Source organism: Grammomys surdaster, unplaced genomic scaffold (genome assembly GCF_004785775.1).
Source record: "Grammomys surdaster isolate TR1022 unplaced genomic scaffold, NIH_TR_1.0 66, whole genome shotgun sequence".
Classification (NCBI taxonomy): Eukaryota; Metazoa; Chordata; class Mammalia; order Rodentia; family Muridae; genus Grammomys; species Grammomys surdaster.
This window is the reverse complement of record NW_021604568.1, coordinates 3832143-3851873: the sequence shown is the minus strand read 5'-3', so window position 1 is coordinate 3851873 and position 19731 is coordinate 3832143. Positions and strand designations below refer to the sequence as shown.

The window sequence follows — 19731 nt, the reverse complement described above, 5'->3', positions numbered from 1 at the left end:
ATCTTATAACTTGTAGTCCATCTTCCAGGGAATTCAGGGCAGGAACCTGGAGGTAGGAACTGATGTCCAGGAGAAGTCACGAAGCAATGCTGCTTACAGGCTTGCTTGCCATGCTTGCTAGGCTCATTTTCTTATCGCACCCAGGACGACTAGCTCAGGGGTGGCACTGCCCAGTGAGCTGGACCCTCCCACATCTACCATCCATCAATGAAATGGACCACAGGCCAATTATTGGGGATACTTTCACAATTGAGGTTCCTTTTTCCCAAATTATATCTGGTGTCAAGTTTACGTAAAAATAGCCAGTGCAGACACTAAACACTTAAAACATTGACTTTATGAGTATTTGCCTATATGTATGCAAGTGCACACCTGTACAGTGTTCACAAAGGCCAGAAGAGTGACAGGTCCCCTGGAACTGGAGTTACAAAAGGTTGAGTTGCCATGTTGGTGTTAGGAACTCAAACCTCAGTTCTCTGGAAGAGCTCTTAACCACTGAGCCATTTCTCCTGCCCCAACACTGAACACTTTACACACTCTTAATGGACCTTGTTTATGTTTCTAGAGATCCATGGATTGAGGTAGTTTTGCTAACCCAATGCAATAAGCTTGTGCTTCAGTGGACGCGTTTTTTACTTTTCTAACACTAGGTTCTTGCTGTTTAGGTGGTCTTACCTTAAAGAGTTCACTCTCCCACGAGACTGTTGAGTCTAAGAAAGCAGAGACTGTTTTTCTGGATTGACCATTGATGACTTTACATCTAGCTTTCCGGACATGCACTAGGTTACTCTTTACAGCTTTGTTGAAATTTAACTTCATAATCAAACTGCCTCTTCTGTTGGGTCAGGAGGGTTGCTGTCTCCACTGAAAAGTAATCACTGACACTCATTTCTCACTGAAGGTTGTCCCTTGGGGTACTAACTCTTGTGCTGGGTTGAGCATGTATGTGGACTGACTACAGCTTATGGTCTTGAGGGATTCCTAAAGTAAAACCACTAAGGTGCTTACGTGAAGTGGAGACGCAACGAGGGGAAAGTGAGGTGACATCTGGTGCAACTGTCCAACACACACAGAACTCAAAGTCAAGAGAGTAAGGCTGAACAGAACTGGAGGAATCAAATACCCAGTTTCTCCGAATTTCCCTTCTATGCATGAATTGCAATTAGGCTTAATATAGCTATTAAGATGCAAATCCTAGCTTACCAGTAAGTGGAGACATTTTGGAGGGAAAAACCATTCAAACAACTCTTCTGCTTTCTATTCATGTACCAAACACTCTAGGTAGGTTGTCCCCAGGAAGCAGGTGTGACCTGGGGAAGGGGACATAACTTTTTCAGCCAACATAACTTTATACTACCAGAGCAGGAAGGCTTCCTACCTGAACAGGAAAATTCACAGCAATAGAAATACAGCAATATATTGCCGTTTGTTTTTAGGAAAATACAGTAGGCTGCCTATAATGACAATAAATGATAGCAAGAAATTGGAATCCTTATACATTGCTGGCAGGTTGTAATTTACTTCAGAATACCTTCTGACGGTTCTTCGCTCAAAAACACTAAAGCATATCCTACAGCTGGTGACTGGACAAACCATTGTCATGTCATGAAAAGGAATGAGGTAGTGACACACTCCAGCATGGATGGTCCTTGTTTTTATTTTGTTTTGGTTTGGTTTGGTTTTTGGTTTTTCGAGACAGGGTTTCTCTGTGTAGCCCTGGCTGTCCTGGAACTCACTCTGTAGACTAGGTTGGCCTCGAAGTCAGAAATCCACCTGCCTCTGCCTCCCAAGTGCTGGGATTAAAGGCGTGTGCCACCACTGCCCGGCATGGATGGTCCTTGAAAACATTCTGAGTGAACGAAGACACTGAAGGCAGGCTAATCTATACATATAAAAATAGATGGTTGCCTTCATCTGAGGAGAGAAATGAGTGTAGCACTTTCTTTAGGAGTCATGAAAGCATTCTAAGTTTTAATTTAAAATCTATATTAAGTACAGCTAGTCATTATAGAAGAACAGACTGTATGGTATTTAAAGTATATCTCTGGCTGTAATCTTTTTTACAAGAAGGTTGAAATGATAACTATGAAAATTCCAGCACCAGATCCTTTGACAAATGGAAAACAATTTCACGTAAACACTGTACAGGTAGGGATGGAAGCACCTAAGAGGAGCACCAAAAGCAGGGTCAGGAGGGAAGGGCAACATAGACCATGGAGGGCCTCCTAAATCTTGTCATGCCTTGCTGGGTTCCTCCAGGACTAGAAAGAATATTTGGAAGCAAAGCTTTCTAAGATTATTGTCAGGGCTTGATAGATTAGATAGCTTTAAAACAGCCTTCCGCTCTTGTGGATTCACCTGTCTCAATAAAAAATAAAACCAAGATACGCTTGATTACTGAAAGGAAATAATCTGCTCTGGGCAATACAGAGCTGGCTCTGAGGTAAGCATGAAGAGGAAACCATTTACCTAAGAATTTTAGTGCTACATGCCGTTAACTTTTATTTCTACAGCAGACTTATCTTTGGATCTTTAAAATCAGTAAATTAGACCATGAAACAGCCATACACTTGAAGAATAACCAGAAGATTTATTATTTTAAAGAACCAAGCATAGTGTGGTAATTCCAGTGCTCCAGAGCCTACAATTAAGTATTAGCTCAAGGCCAACTTGGCCTCAACAGAGATTGATTATTTTAGATACAAATAAAAACAAGATAACTTTTCAACTATCAACACTTTTTTAGTGTTGTAAAATTTACCACAACATACATTTTACCATTTTAGCCTGGTATGATGGCATGGACCTGTCGTCCTAGTGTTCAGGAGTCTGAGGCAGGTGGATTACCACAAGTTCAAGCAGCCAAGTCCATATAGCAAAACCTCATCTAAAGAGAAAAGCCATTTTGCCATGTTTACAGTGTGTAATTCAGTGGCGTTGGGTACATGAACTATGCTGTATGACCAACAATAGTATCAATAGTCTCAGAAGAATCAATATATTTCAGAATATATCAATATTTCAGAAACATCCCAAATAGAAACTCTGTACCTATGACACAATAGCCTCCTGTTCCCTCCTCCTCCCAACCCATAGTAACCTCTCTTATCCACTCCCTGGGCATACTAATTTGCCTATTCAAGATACCCCATACAAGTGGAATCACACAAGAATTTTCCCTTATATCTGGTTCTTTCACTTGTTATAGAGTTTTCAGGCTTCCTCTACCTTGTAGTATATGTCAGAATTTCATCCCTTCTTAAGCATGAATATACTGTGTTTCATTCAATTACTTGTTGATGGACACAAAAGATTTGACTGATACCTGTTCTCTAAGGAAAACTCTTCCAAACCACCTCAAGCACGCATCTTAACTTCTTATTTCTAGTTTGTGAATGTAATTACTTCACAGTCTTAGAAACCTATGAAACATAGCTTTGTATGTAATGAGTTCTCAGTGCTGAGAAGGACAAGCAGTAGAGAGTCTTAGAAAATACAAGAGCTAGGGAGATGGCTCAAGGAGGAAGCATTTCTTGTACAAGCATGACCTGAGTTCGAATCCCCACATCTATGTAAAGCTAGGTGTGGTAGCGTGCATCTGTGATCCTGGTACTCAGGTGGAGGTGGAGGGCAGAAGAATCACAAGTTCAACCACCAGATAGCTTAGCAAATGCAAAGGCAAACAATAAAGAATGTATCTCAAGGTGGGGATCCAGAACCAACATACACGATTGTCCTCTGACCAACACAAAAATGTGCGCATGTGTGCATGCATACACATCGTATACACACAAAGAAAAAGAAAATTACAGATTCTCTGAGTAAAAGGAAAAGCAGCAGTCTTTGATCTCAGGCTCCAACAAACAAACCCAACCCCATTCTGTTTTGGTTTTTTTCCCCCCCGAGTCCAAAACTCCAAGCAGCCTTTGCCCAGGCAGGGAACTCCTACCTACCACTCACGCTGGCTTAAGCTTTGCACCCTTGGTTACCATCCCAGGGCTGAAATGGAGCTGCTGGGACTCACTACGCTTGCTCTCGTGGTTTTTGTGACATGCTTCAGCTTCCTTTCAATGTGGACAAAAATGCACACTGTGGGGAGACTGCCTCCTGGCCCCACTCCTCTTCCCATTATTGGGAATATACTGCAACTGAACCTCAAAGACATCCCAGCATCGCTTTCCAAGGTAAGGGGCTTTCATCCCAGGGTGTTTGCTTCTGGGTTAAGCACCTATCTATTGGTTCTGCTCAGATCACAAGGTGCTGGCTATCCTACTGCCTCCTTAGATCTGCTCACTGTGTAGGCTCTTGGGGTGTTCTCTTTGGTATTATAGAAATGTAAATAATCCTTATCCTTTTAGAGCTGGATCGCTTCTGGGCAGATAGTGAAAGGCCTCGACCTACCTGGAGATATTAGTTGGCTTCTAAATAAGATTCTGGGATCAGAACATATTTTAAATGAAAGCTGGCCCCATTAGTATGTAACACCAAAAGGCAAGCTCAGCAAACATAAACGTGTACATTGCTATTTTATACTAAATTATCTGTGGGTAACTTTGTGATACTCCTTCTAAAGAGGACCTATCCCCTCCCTAACACTCTCCTGTAACAGTATGGCTTGGCTCCCCACCCTCCCCACCCCACCCCCGGCTGTAGTTGGAGTGATAATATCTCCATAAGTGTACTGTGTGAAAATACAGTCTTCACAATGGAGAAACTGCATAAAAAGTTCTCTGATTATAAATCTTTGAACTAAATAATTTATTAGATGAACAGATTAGTCCACATTTTATAACAAGATGTCTTTCTGGTCCTGGGAATATTAATGTATAACAGTAGAATAATCCCTTCCTTTGGCAAGCACGTTTTAATAAGGGTGACTCAAACAGAATGAAAACAAGTTGTGTCTTTGCACGTTCACTATAGCAAACAACAATGCAGAGATGGAAAGAAGCAAACTTTTAAAAGTACATGTATTTAGTTTGTGGCATATGCATATGTGTAAATGTGCTTGAGAGCACATGCCGTGGACACATGTGGAAGCTAGAATACACCTTGAAGGCGGTGATACTCTTTCCACCAAGGATCTAACACAGGTTGTCAAACTTGGTGACAGGCACCTTTACCTGCTGAGTCATCGTACTGGCCCAACTTTAATCCCCCCCCCAGGATTAGTTTTCATTAATTAATTAATTTACTTCACATTCCAATGGCAACTTCCCCTCTTTCTCTCCTCCCAGTCCCTCCATCTCCCCTCCCCTCCCTCCACCCCCTCCTCCCTTTCTCCTCAGAGAAGGGGAGGCCACCCATGGATATCAACCTGCCTTGGCATATCAAGTTACAGTGGGACTAGGTGAGATCTGTGCCATGAGAGAGAGCCAGCCCCTGGCACTGTCAATGCTACTCTGCTATACTTGCAGACAGAAGCCTAACATAACTGTCACCTTGAGAGGCTTCACCCAGCAGCTGATGGAAACAGATGCAGAGACCCACAGCCAAACATTAGGTGGAGCTTGGAGGATCTTGTGGAAGAGGGGAAGGAAGGATTGAAGGAGCCAGATCAAGAACACCACAAAAACAAACAAACAAAAAACAAACAGAATCAATTAACTTTGGCCCCTAGAGGCTCACTGAGGCTGACCCACCAACCATGTGCATAGGACAGACCTAGGTCTCCTACACAGACACACACACACACACACACACACACACACACACACATATATCAGACACATAGCTTGATCTTCATGTGGGACCCCTAACTGCAGGATCAGGGACTGTCTCTGACTGTGTTGCCTGCCTTTGGATTGCTTTGCCTTAAGTGGACTGCCTTGTCTCGCCTCAATAGAAGATGTTCCTGCTCCCTCCACAGTGAGTTCTATGGTGTAACTGAGCCCTAGATACAAAGACTGCCCCTTCTACCCACGCACAGAATCATCTGTTTACATCCCACACCAGTGGGACGGTTTTTGTTTGTTGGTTGGTTGGTTTGTTTTATAATTGAGGAACTGCATCAATCCATCGTTATCATCCAGAGCTCAAAGTTTACTCTCTGCACTTGGACACATGTATAACGGTATGCATCTGCCCTTAAAATGTCAGAACAGGCCGGGCAGTGGTGGCGCACGGCTTTAATCCCAGCACTTGGAAGACAGAGGCAGGCGGATTTCTGAGTTCCAGGACAGCCAGGGCTACACAGAGAAACCCTATCTTGAAAAAAAAAAAAGTCAGAACAGTTTCACTGTCCTAGAACTCCCTCTGTTGCTTTGGCAACCACAGCTCTTCTACTGTCTCCATAGTTGTACATTTTCTAAAATGTCACATGGATGAGTCACACATAGTGAAACCTTTTCCAGTTGTTTTCTTCTGCTTAATAATAAGCATCTAAGAATTCCTCTGTGTCTGTCATGGCTTAGCAGTGATTTCTGTCTGAATTACACCTTTGGCCACTACAGATAAAATGGCTATAGAAACCCATGTGTAGGTTTCTGTGTAGTCCTAAGTCATCAGCTCTTTGAAGACACCAAGGACACACAGTCACGGGGTCCCATGCTTAGTTTTGTAAGAAGCTGCCAAGTAAGATGGCAGTTAAAGCCATGAAGGTAACCCGAGGAAAATGCATTCTACACGAAAGGAACAAAGTCCAATGCTCTACAGCAAAGGGTGCTTAGCAGAGTCAAGGCATATAAAGGAGGTGAGTGCAGATGAAATAAGAAAATGGGCAGGAGTCAGCCATAGTGCTAAGTTCAGAAGAGTGGGTCTTGTGATATTTTGAGGGCTGCTGGAAGAATGTTAGCTTCTATTCCAAAACACAGGCCATCAGAGGTTTTGGATGAAGTGACATGTTTTAACCACATGGCTCTGTGGACTTGTAGTTAGGGGTAGATTATAAATATGCTTAAAAAGAGGCAGGCTATCCGTGCAGCAATAATCCAGGGGAGACGGTGGTGTCCTGGGCTAGCATAAGAACAGTGGAGGTTAGGAGGGGTGGCTGGATCTAACTGTATCTGTGAGACAGAATCAACAGGGTCTGTTCACAGGCTTGTTGAAAGGTACAAGATAAAGAATTAAGAATGGACCGGGTAGTGGTGGCACACACCTTTAATCCCAGCACTCGGGAGGCAGAGGCAGGCAGATTTCTGAGTTCGAGGCCAGCCTAGTCTACAGAGTGAGTTCCAGGACAGCTAGGGCTATACAGAGAAACCCTGTCTCGAAAAACCAAAAAAAAAAAAAAGAATGGTTGCTAAATTTCAGCTGAGCAGGTTCCCACAGAATAAGATGGGAGAGACTATGAGATCAGGCTTTTTGTTTATTTGATATTAGGGAGGTAGAGTGTAGGAAAAGCTCAGTCTTAGAGATGCTGTTTCAAAGACTGGCTGATGACTGGAGTCAGTATGTGAGCAGGTCATTTAACATATGAAACTTAAATGTTGGGGGCTGAATTTTTAAAATTCGGGAGACAGAACGTACTTAAAGCCATGAAATTGGATGAGGTCATATGGGAATGGGTAGGCTGAGATGTAATCTCAAGATCACTCCAATAAAGGGGTCGACCAGATAGAAGTCTCAAGGAGAACTAAATACGAGGAGATAGTGAGGTAAGAATTGCCACCAAGGAGTGGAGTGTCCTGGAGCCCAAAGGAAGGAGCCATTAAATGAACTATTTTAACCGTGTCAACACCAGTAGCTGGCATGATACAATGAGACAGTGAAGTAGAACTTGCAAGGGAGCCTCAGGAAAGTTTTCAGGACAGTGATGTTGTTAAGGGTTTATTTTGAAGTTACAGGAAGAAATAGGGGAGAGAAAGGAAAGATAGCAGATTTGACAACTTTTCAGAGCTTTGAAGGACTGTGCTTTGCACTATAACTTGAATGAATTAGAACTCAGTGTACACGTTGGGAAATTGCCCGCCCTCAGCATAAAGAGTCATTTCCAGTAACAGAAAACTATGCACATGAGCTCAGGTTCAGGTAAGTGAGCTGCTGTGGTGGATGCAGGTGAAAACTCTCCTCCCATTATCCCTGAAAGCTATAAAGAAGAGTCTCACCTCAGAGAGGGATCGGGAGAGGAAAGCCAGGCAGGCTGGATCCCAAAATACAGAAGTACTCTCTAGGTCAGGCAAATTTTATTGCTTCGAGGAGATACCATGACCAAAGCAACTTTTATAAAGGTAAACATTTAATTGGGGCTCGCTTACAGTTTCAGAGGTTCAGTCCTTTATCATCACAGCAGGAAACATGGCAGCCTGCATGCAGACAGTCATGGTGCTGGAAGAGCCAAGAGTTCTACAACTTGACCTGAAGGCAGCCAGAAGGAGACTGTCTTCCACAGACAGCCAGGAGGGGGCGCTTCAGCATCTGGTGGAGCCTGAGCATAGGAGACTTCAAAGCTTGCCTACACAGTGACACACTTCCTCCAATAAGGACAAATCTATTCCAACAAGGCCACACCTCCTAATAGTGCCACTTCCCATGGGCCAAGCACATTCAAACCACCACAAAAACCAAACCAACCAATCAAACAAACAAAACAAAAATGTTGCATTATACTGGGTCATAGAAGACCATTTCTATGCAAGTATATAATATGCTTTGAGCACACTCCTCCCATTCCTCACTATCCTCTTTCCCTTTCCCATGCCCACTAATCCCCTGTATCTCCCTGGACAGTTTCTAATTTATTGTCATCTGTACACATATGGTTTTATGCATCTGTATAGAATATGGAACCCACCAATGAAAGAAAACATGCTCAAGTTTTAAATGAATTATTGAAACATAAACTTACATTAAATATCTGTTGGGGCTGAGGAAATGATTTAGTGATAAAGCTCTTGTCAAGCAAATGTGAGGTCCAGAGTTCAGATCCTTAGAACCACTTAAGGCTGAGCAGAGTGGTGCAGGCTGAGCACAGTCGGTGTGTGTCTGTAACCACCATGTTCCTACAGTGAGGTGGAAGGTAGAGATAAGAGACTCCCCAGAAGTTTGTGATTTAGATAGCCTGGCAGATACAGTACTGTGGCAAACAACAAAAAGACTCTGTCTCAAACAAGGTATTTAGGTAATAGACTGACACCCAAGACTGTACTCTGACCTCCACACATATACTATGGAATATGCAGTCCCCTACATATTTGCCCACACATCATACATACATATATATGCAACCTCAGCTGATTGAGATTTGCATGCACACAAGTTTTCTATAAATTTTGGGAGGGAATAGGAATGTAGGTCAGGGCCATAGGTGTGGTTCCCAACCTCCCCTGACTCAATTAACTTACTATGACTATTTCTAGTTGCATTGGTTTTCCTGCAATGGCATAGCTCCATTCTTCCTTATAACTAAGAAAAAATTCCATTTGGTGTGTATACTACATCTTTGGTTTAATATAAGTGCTACCATCTTTTAGATCTTTCCCTGTAAGCTCTTCTTTGTCACCCAGTACCACATTCTTTATCACTGCCATAGAACTTGGCATCATTTGGATGACAGATGTTATTTCTTTGGTTGTTTTTTTTTAATTTTCACCATGTATAGTCATTGTACATTCACCATGTCTATATGTACTGTTCTACACAAGGACATTTTCATTCATGGATAGAATGTGTGTTGGATATGTCCTACCCCAAGTGTGACTGTTTCTTTCCTCTCACATCCAGTAGATTTTAAATTCTACAGTGACTCCTAGGGGGTGTGGTATCTGTGGCAGTCCAGATGCTCGGTAAAAATTTGCTGACTGAGGTTGCATGTACAGATGAGGGAATAAAATAGATACTGGATACTTAGGGTTAAATTCCAAAAATGAGACTCATGGAGCAAAGGCCAAGCCCTGTGCAGAACTCACAAGCTTCCAATAAAGAGATTTCACAACATCATTTACGCAACTTCTTCTGTCTCCTTCCAGCTGGCCAAAGAGTATGGGCCTGTTTATACTGTGTACTTTGGATCCTGGCCTACTGTGGTCCTACATGGCTATGACGTGGTGAAGGAAGCGCTACTCAATCAAGGTGATGAGTTTCTTGGGAGAGGACCTCTGCCCATTGTTGAAGATAGTCAGAAGGGACACGGTATGTTTCAAACCAAAACGCAGGCGAACTTCCCTTGACACCTGGGTATTTAGGGGAAAGACATCTGATCAATAACTTATTTCCATGTCTGGTTTGCACATAGCAACTAACCACATGCTTGCAATGCTGTGTTGAAATTCCAATGCAAGTCGAATCACAGATACCATAGGTGACATGACGGGCATAGTTCCCAAGAAGACTGGCCTTGCTACAAATGACAGACAGAGACCCTTAGAGATGCCAGGTCACTAGCACATCTTATCAACTGGCTAAAATTTGAGGGGCTTCCATGACAGCTTCAGGTTCAATTATTTGTACAATAATTCATAGAACTTAGGAAGGTGCTAGGCACGGTTTCATTACATACCGATAAGACTTGTCAAGGGTATCTTAGAGGATTCCAAATACAGAGGGTTTAAAGACTGAATCACATCTGGAAAGCTCACGATAGCCTTGGTGTCCAGAGTGTAGCCTGAGATTGTATTATATGAGTATGCTTGATAGAGTTGTGTGTGCACGCACATGTGTGTGTCTGTGTGAGTGTGTTTTGCATGTGTTTGTGTGTGTATTTGTATGTGTTCGTGTATGTTTGTTTGTATGTATTTGTGTATGTGTGTGTTTCTATGTATTTGTGTGTGTGTGTGTGTGTGTATGTGTGTGTGTAGCAGTCCTCTGTCACCCTTGCTTTTTACTTTTTATTTTGACACTGCATCTTTTGTTGAACCTGAAGCTTGCCAATTGGGTAGGCTAGGCCACTCCGCAAGCCCCAGGAATCCTCCTGTCTCTGCCTCCTCCCACTCCTGTGCTGAAATCATAAGTGTGCATTGCTGTACCCAGCTTTTTATATACTGGAGATTCAAGCTCAGGGTCTCAATTCTCATGCTTGTGGGGTAAGCAGTTTCCAATTGGGCTAGCTTCCAGCTTGTGAATCTTTGGTCATGTGTCCTAACTCTATCCCCAGAGCTTCCTACAGCATCTTGAGGTTAGATGTTCAGGGTAATATCACGGGACCCAACCTTTTCAACTTACTTGGCTGGTCTTCTGGCAGAGCCAGCCCTCATCTTGGAATTATTCAGGGCTCACTATGAATCAGTTTGTTAGTATAAACTTGGGCATAATCTAGAGTATTTACAATGAATAAAATAAAGGCTTCTTATACCCAGAAAACCCATCGGATTTAAAAACTCCAAAAATAAAAAAACAAGAATGAAGACCACAACATGATTTTATCGTACAACAGATTGTACAGCACCTTTGAGGTGAACATCAAGTCAGGTTACGTTACCTGTAAATTCATTTTGTGACCATGACTGAGCTGAAACCAATATAAGAAGCTTTTATAACAGGAGCCGTTACTCAGAGGTCTGAGACTGCAAAGAAGCAATACTTGGAATGTAGCTTCCTACAGGGGTTGGGGGTGGTGGAGGAGGGAGAGGGGTGGCAGCAGCTAACAAGGCCTAGAATGGGCAGGAACTGTGAGCTAAGCAACAGCCTGGATGGTGAAGGGGAAGGGAGGATGAGGGGAACAGCCTGTGAGTAACCATGACAATCACGGTCATATTCCCATTCTCAGTAGAATACAGGTTCACAGAGAATTCATCTCATTGTATTTCAAGACTTAGGCATGTGCCACACGGCCTTTTATATGTATCAAATGTTATAGAATAAAAGAAAAGCCAAGAGTCTCTCTCAAGTCATTTAAAACTGTAAACGTTGAATTCCAGATAAAGGGCAACGATTCTTTTCAAAGTGTATTACGAATCCCTAACTACATGTGATAATACAGATAATACAGGATGCTGGTACACAAGGGGCTGAGCTTCGGGTCATCCCCTCTCAAGATCAAAGGACATTCATCCAAATAAAGCAGCAGCCAAGCCTCCCTTTGGACAAAACAAGTTGATTGCATTGGCTGTGTCCTTCTCTGTTCATATTTTAAATTTTCCTTTAAGACTATAATTACATCATTTCTCTCTTCCCTTCCTTCCTCCCTCCAAAGCCTTCCATATACTTCTCCTTACTCTCCTTCAAGTTCATGGACTCTTATTAATTGTTGTTGCATTCATTTGTGGTGTGCATGTGCGTGCGCGAATGTGTGTGTGCCTAAACACATAAATACAACCTGCTCAGTCTGAATAATGTTGTTTGTCTCTATACATTTTCGGGGCTGACCATTTGATATTGGATAACCCAAACCTTTTTCTTTGGGGAAGACTATTTCTTCTGTTCTCAGCATTCCTTAGTTGCCTGTAGTTCTTTATGTAGGCGCAAGACCTCATGGTCCCCATGCCCCACCCCCACCCTCATCCATGTTAGCATGTTCATTGATGCTAACTCAGGGACACCTGTTCAGGTTGGTTTTAATCAACCACGTTGCTGAAACTTTGTGGGTGTCGCTTCTGACATCCCGGAGATATAATCTCACAGAAAACTCCCTGTTCCACTCCCTCCTTCAAAACAATCCCTGAGCTTTGGGTTCAGAATTGTGTTGTAGGTATGTATATCAGTTGGGACTGGGGTCCACAACTCTGTTCTTCATCCGTCGTGGCTTTCTGGAACGGTCTCTGTCTGGTGCAAAGAAGTTTCCTTGCTGAGGGGTGAGGATTACACTTCTCTGTGTGTGTAAGGACAAATGTTTACATTGCTGTTAGCGATTATGCTGATTTAGCAAAATGCCAGTTGTAGGTTCTCCTCCAACATCCAGGATTTCTCTAGCCCCAAGTGGTGTGGTAGCTTTCTAGTAGCAATCACGATTTCCCTCTCGCTGAAGAGATCTTCTTCCAATTAGAGAGCTGTTGGTTACAACTGAGTCATGCACGCCGCTACCGCTCCTTAGGGTCACCATTCCATGGTGTTCGTTGTTGTGTTCACAGGCATCATAGATGGTACATTATTGTCTCCCTCCTTTGGAAGCTTGTGTGGCGCCTTCTGGAACTGTGAAAGTCAGTCCTCAGAAGAAACTTTCAAATCTGTTCCAGCTCAGGAGCTCCTGGGGTTCTCTGTAAAATTTTGACTGGAGCTGGAAGCCGCTGGGCTGGATTGAGCTGAGGTGGGGAAAAGTTACTGGCCTAAAATGTGCAAGTATTGCCAACTTTGAGAAAATCAACTTGCAATTTTCCTATAAATTTCCTGACTGGTCCTTACCTGCATGCAGCGGAAAGGAAGCAGTGAACATTGACAAACCTGCCGTTGATTAATGTTTCCCTTTCCCTTGTGTCTTGGTTCCCTACTGATGTGGTAACAAAGCACCAAGTTCAGTGGGCTTAAAGCAAAACAACCTTGTCCCATAGAGAGATCTAGAGTGTGAAATCAAGGTGCTGGCAACTTGGTCCCTTTTTGAGAGCTGTGAAAGAGAATCTGTTTCATCCGGACCCTCCAGCTCCTGGTGGGTTTCTGGTAATTTTTATTTTAACTACATCACTTTAACTTCTTTGTTCATGTTAATATGACATTGTGTGTGTGCATGTGTGTCTGCAAGTATCCATTTTATAAGGATAGTCACATTGGGTTAGGGACTATCCAGTGACCTCATTTTAACTTGAATATCTCTGTAAAGACCCTGTTCAAGTCAGGTCACATAACTGATACTGGGGCTTAGCTTATTTTGGGGGAAGGGAGCCATTCAGTGAATAATATTTTGCTCAGTGGAATATCTGCTAAAATTCTAACCGGCTTTCTGTTGCCTTTGAACAACTACTGCTACAGATTGCTACAATGTGTGTATAACTAATCAAATTGTTGAAACATTTCCTGGTAATTATCAACTCAATATTTTCCCTACCTCTTTGATCTTTAAACATTTATATCATTGCTAGTGGCAACCGTTCAAATCTTTAGTTTCTTCATTTGCTCACCAGAATTAATTGCCATTGGTTGGCTGAAGAATCAGCTGTGATGAACAGGATACCAGAACTTCTAAAGTGAACCTTTGTGTTACTGGGACAGTAGATGCTGGTTAACTGGAGCTAAGAAATTAGCATTGATAGAGAGGCTGGTCTGAGGCCCCTGGCACATTTATAGCAGAGGACTGCCTGGTCTGGCTTCAGAGGCCACAGGGAAGAGGTGTTGGGAGGAGGAGCACCCTCTTGGAAGCAAAGGGGAGGAGGAATGGGATGAGGAACTGTGGGAAGAGAGACCAGGAAGGGGGTGCAATGGCTGGAATGTAAATAAATAAGATAATAATTTAAAAAATTATGAAGAAAAAAAGAAGAGACCAGCATCACTGAGCTGAAACCTTATGGAAAGTATTTTCTGAGAGTACAGAGAGCCTATGTTCCAGAGACAACCATGGTTATATCTCACGTTGGGAGCTGGATTTGGTAACGGGTAAGAGTCCCGGTGGTACTGATTTTGAAAGCATGAAGGGGTTGTGGAAAGCAGCTCAGGCTTGGCACTGTGAGAGGCCAGGAGAGGCCATTGGTGTAGGTGTAGCCTCAGTGGCAGCTGAAGGCTCAGGACTGAAGGAGTCATGCAGAGAAGTTGAGGCTTGACACCATGAAGAGAGCCTATGAGAGGCTATTGGTGAACGTGCAGGGCAGTTGCAGAGAGGGACCTCAGCAGTTTTGGAAACGCCCGCACCATGGGATGACCACCAAGAACAGCAGCAGCAGTGGAGTAGAGCCAGACAGAGCCTGGAGGACAAGCTATGTGCTACAGAGTGCAGAGCTGGAGAAGTGACCCAAGCCCTTTGGAGGAGCCCAAAAGATCATGTGTGGATCCCAGACATTAGATATTGAGTTATTTATATTATTGGAGTTTAGTTTTTCTTGGTTCAGATTGTGACTGTGCCCTGGCTCTTCCCTCTTGAAGAAGGTATTTAATCTAATTTTGATTTTTACAGGTGCCCACAGCTGAAAGACCTTGAATTTTAAAAGAGGTTTTGGATTTTTAAAGAGATTGAATATTTTTAAGAGACAGAAATTTTAATGGGTTTGAATTTGTAAAGACTGTGGGACTTTTAAAGTTATTTATGTTTTTGAATGTAGATCTTGGAGCTGAATAAGAAAGGAAGATTTGTGGTCTAATAGGGATGTGTTTGTGTGTCAAATTGACAAGGGGTCAGTTGTAGCGGCTGGTTTTGTGTCAACTTGACACAAGCTAGAGTCATCAGAGAGGAAGGAGCCTCAGTTGATGAAATACTTCCATGAGATCCAGCTGTAAGGAATTTTCTCAATTAGTGATCAGTGGGGGAGGGCCCAGCCCATTCTGGATGATGCCATCCCTGGGCTGGTAGTTTTATAAGAAATCAGGCTGAGCAAATCATGAAGAGCAAGCCAGTAAGCAGCACCGCCTCCATGACCTGCCTCAGTTCCTGCCTCTGGGTTCCAGTCTTACTTGAGTTCCTGTCATGACTGTCTTAGATGATCTGGAAGTATAAGCCAAATAAGCCCTTTCCATCACAACTTGCTTTTTGGTCAGAGTGTTTCATGGCAGCAATAGAAACCCTAACTAAGACAAGTATCAAAACAGAACTCCATGAGATCACATGGCAGTTTTGATGGTTTTTTAACAGAGCCAGATAAAAGTCCCTTCCATAATGGTACTGTTATTCTCCTACCAACAACCCTCTGTGTTCATTTCTGCCTCCTTTTGACCATAGTTTAGATTTTCATTTTCTATGACAGATGCTCCAATTGAACTGTACTCCATGTGCTTTGACCTGCCCGCTGTCCGTCCAGATAAGGAGTACAGACTCAATCAGGGGAGGCAAGAGAGGAAGGAAGTTGGCCTCTGTAATACAAGACCCTTGCTGTTCTGTCTCTTTGCCCAGGTCTTATTTTCAGTGGTGGAGAAAGGTGGAAACTCCTTCGGCGCTTCTCCCTCACGACACTGAAGAATTTTGGGATGGGGAAGAGAAGCCTAGAAGAGAGGGTGCAGGAGGAAGCCCAGTGCCTTGTGGAGGAATTACGAAAAACAGAAGGTGAAACCCACAGCCTGTTTCTAATCCTTGCTCCTCCTTGCGGGGTCCCTTGGCCCAAGGTCTACCCAGTCTGTGAAGACATCAGCCAGAACAGGAACATCATCCCCAAAGCTGTCAGTTAGGGCTCTGCAGTGCCTCAGATGGATTCACATTCCAGCCATAGCACTTTACTAGATGCATGTTTGGACAAACTACTACATTTCAAAGATATATTTTCTTTCTTGCTTGCTTTTTTTTTTTTTGTTTTTGGTTTTTCGAGACAGAGTTTCTCTGTATAGCCCTGGCTGTCCTGGAACTTACTCTGTAGACCAGGCTGGCTTCCAACTCAGAAATCCGCCTGCCTCTGCCTCCCAAGTGCTGGGATTAAAGGCGTGTGTCACCACTGCCCAGCCTTCAAAGATATATTTTCATTATTTGAAAAAAATCAGACTGCAAATCAAACCCAATAGAAATATTTTAATGATATGGGAAAAACATTTGCATAATATCTAATGTTATAAATGCTCTATAATTTGCTTGTTGCCATTGTTACAATATACATGTAATAACAAAATGTATTATAATTATAGTATAATACTATATAGAGCATATAGTAACTCATGCTAGAACAAGATCAATGGAATATACTAACAGCAGATATACTGTATATGCTCATATATATATATATGTTAATTAATACAGCTAAAAGATGCTTACATCCTAGTAAAGGAAGTTTAGACGAATAACCCATATGTATATATTTGAAAAGAGGCCAATTCTTGAACTCCTAATTTAGGATGACTAGAATGCTCATTGTTAAGGCGCTGGAACTCTACCTTGGTGGGAGAGACTTGCCTGGTTTGGGCAAGGCCCTGAGTTCAATCCTTAGCACTGCAAACAACAAGTGTCAGTGTTGCAATCCTTTCCCCCAGCAGCTCAGCCCTTCGACCCCACCTTCATCCTGGCCTGTGCTCCCTGCAACGTGATCTGTTCCATCCTTTTCAACGAGCGATTCCAATACAACGACAAGATATTCCTCAACCTCATGGATCTTTTAAATAAAAATTTTCATGAAGTAAACTCTATATGGTGCCAGGTAAGACCTGGGTTCTGCCTGTGTTTGTCTACTGGAAGCCTACTGCACAGTAAAAGGCTCTGGGTTCCCTTGACCTATGGGCTTAGCGTCCTTCCCTCTGTATGTGTGGAGTAAATGGGTAACATTTAGTGCAGCGATTGGGGAAGTTTGCCCTCTCTGCTTGCTCCGACTGGTCTGTTGGGAATGTGGCTCAGTCATAGAGACTTGTCTCATGTTTGTGAGGCCCTGGATTTGATGCCCTGCACTGCAAACTAAAGGCTGAAAGGAAGGAGGGACCCAAGAAGGGCTTTCCCACTCACTTTCATTGACAGCCACTCGGTACATTTCCACTCCCTGACTCTGAGGTTGAGCAGAGGTAGGACAAGCCATAGGTGAGAAGGACACTCCTCTTTGCATCCTTCCCCTTCCCTGTGCTAGCCACACCACTCCTCACGCGGGAATTACTGACACTCTGTGTTTGCTCGCTTTCGTTTTCAGATGTACAACCTATGGCCAACATTCATGAAGCATATCCCTGGAAAGCATAAAGATTTCTCAAAAAGACTTGATGATGTTAAAAATTTCATTCTAGAAAAAGTGAAGGAGCACCAGGAGTCCCTGGATCCTACCAACCCTCGGGACTACATCGACTGTTTCCTCAGCAAGATTGAGGAGGTACAGGCCCCTGGGAACCTCTTTCCTTTATTTATTTTAGTCCTCGTGAAGATGCAGGAAAGTGGTCCCACATGAAGGTAGCTGTTGTAATCCTGGTACTGTATGGATTGCTGGAGAAAGGATTTGAAACAAATGCACTGTAAATAAGCTATAAGGGATGTTAGGCATACCCAGTAGCAGCTGTTGGTACTTGGAATGCTACAGAACAGGCAACAGTATGACTGGAGAAGACGGCATGGTTCTATAGTCACATCTAGAGCTCCGGATTTGAAAACCAGCTCTGAAACTCAGCACTGTCCACGTTAAAAGCCCCCCAGCTAAGCCAAGCAGTGGTGGCACACACCTTTAAGCCCAGCACTTAGGAGGCAGAGGCAGAGGCAGGTGGATCTCTGAGTTAGAGGCCAAGCCTGGTCTACAGAGTGAGTTCTAAGGCAGCCAGGGCTACACAGAGAAACCAGGACTCAAAAAAAAAAAAAAAGGCCCCCAGTCAGCTATATAGATGAGATTGCCAGTCGACTCTATCGTAAGTGTACATGTTTCCACAATAATAAGTTCTACCTCCTGGGAGGGCTGACACGTATAGCCAGGTTCCCTTGAATAGATGTCTGAGGAGAGAATGCTGTTCCTTCCACTGCCCTGAGTTCCCTGAGTTAGCTGAAGCATTTACACTTACTTCAGTTACCAAGGAGGTCCACCGCATGGACCTAGTCATTCCAATGAATGTGAGGGGACCATAATCTCTGGGAAAAAAGAAAACTATTAAAGTATAGTACACGGACCTTTAATCTCAGCACTCACAAGGCAAAGATGGGTAAATCTGAGTGAGTTTGAGGCCAGCCTGGTCTACAGAGCAAACAAGTGCTATTAACAGTGGTGAGTGTTACAGAAGAACCACATCGCTGGGTAGAAAAGGGGAAGCTGGCCAGTCCTGCACCAGTGACCTTCCTACACTGGGCTCAAACAGAGCTTATCAAACTAGTCTCTTTCATTAAATACTGCACAAGAGCTTATCATTCGCCAAGTATTTGTGTATGTGGGGTGTTGTTCTGAGAACTTCCTGCCCATTAACCCTACCATCTCTGCCAGAGCACTCTGAGGCTAAGGGGACAGATCAAGTAACATGTCAGGGGCAACATCTGTGTCCTGGCTAACCTGAGAATTGAGCCCAGAAGATTCAGCTTCACGACTTACTGCTCTATTCCAATAGTACAGGATATGAAAGGGATCTTGTAAAGAGGGAATCGTGTGTGGTGGCATTTGAAGAAACTGGTGCCTCCTCTTGAGCTCACAGAGCCCATAACTCTATCGTCTGCAGGAGAAGCACAACCGGAAATCTGATTTTGATCTGGAGAACTTGGCCATCTGTGGGTCTAACTTGTTTACAGCGGGCACCGAGACAACCGGCACCACCCTGAGATTTGGGCTTCTGCTCCTTCTGAAGCATCAAGAGGTGCAAGGTAGTCTGAGTGAGGAAGGGGAGTGGGGGCTGCCATGCTGCATGGGAAAGGCCTTGCCTTTGAGGAACAGAGACTTATGTCCCATGATGCTGCAAAGGAAGAGATGCATTTAGGAACTAAAAGACTTTCATTTAAATTCAAAAATAGAAGTTATGGATATCAAACCTTCTATGTTAGAAAAAGAGACAAAAAACGGAGCTGTAACTGACCAAATGATGTATTGGGTTCCATGCTGAAACCACTCTCAAACCTGCCAACACCAGGCTGTGTGACCTCACATGAGCTCCTTCATCTGGTGCGCTTCTATTTCCCACCTTAAAACTGCACCAAACCCCTCAAGGGAGATTCTTAGCTCTGACGGAATTTTTCTTTTTCTCTTTCTTAGTATATACTAATTACATATAATGCTGGATTCCACTATGCCTTTACATGCATGTATACAGATCCTATTCACTTTACATGCATGTGTACAGATCCTATTCACTTTACATGCATGTATACAATGTATATAGATCCTATTCACTTTACATGCATGTATACAGATCCTATTCACTTTA

General features: G+C 43.3%; 1 protein-coding gene across 2 annotated transcripts in view; it reads left to right on the top strand.

The window, feature by feature from the left end:
* Nucleotides 1-3927: 3927 nt before the first annotated feature.
* Nucleotides 3928-19731, top strand: part of LOC114626625 (cytochrome P450 2C23) — a 24681-nt gene continuing 8877 nt past the window's right edge. Inside the window, exons 1-6 of one of the 2 annotated variants that reach the window (XM_028774083.1) lie at nt 3928-4184; nt 9906-10068; nt 15839-15988; nt 16900-17063; nt 17541-17717; nt 19033-19174. In XM_028774083.1, the coding sequence (XP_028629916.1) occupies nt 4005-4184; nt 9906-10068; nt 15839-15988; nt 16900-17063; nt 17541-17717; nt 19033-19174 (976 nt within the window). In that variant the 5' untranslated portion in view covers nt 3928-4004. The remainder of the gene's footprint in view (nt 4185-9905; nt 10069-15838; nt 15989-16899; nt 17064-17540; nt 17718-19032; nt 19175-19731) is intronic. The other variant, XM_028774091.1, reaches the window with a different exon arrangement.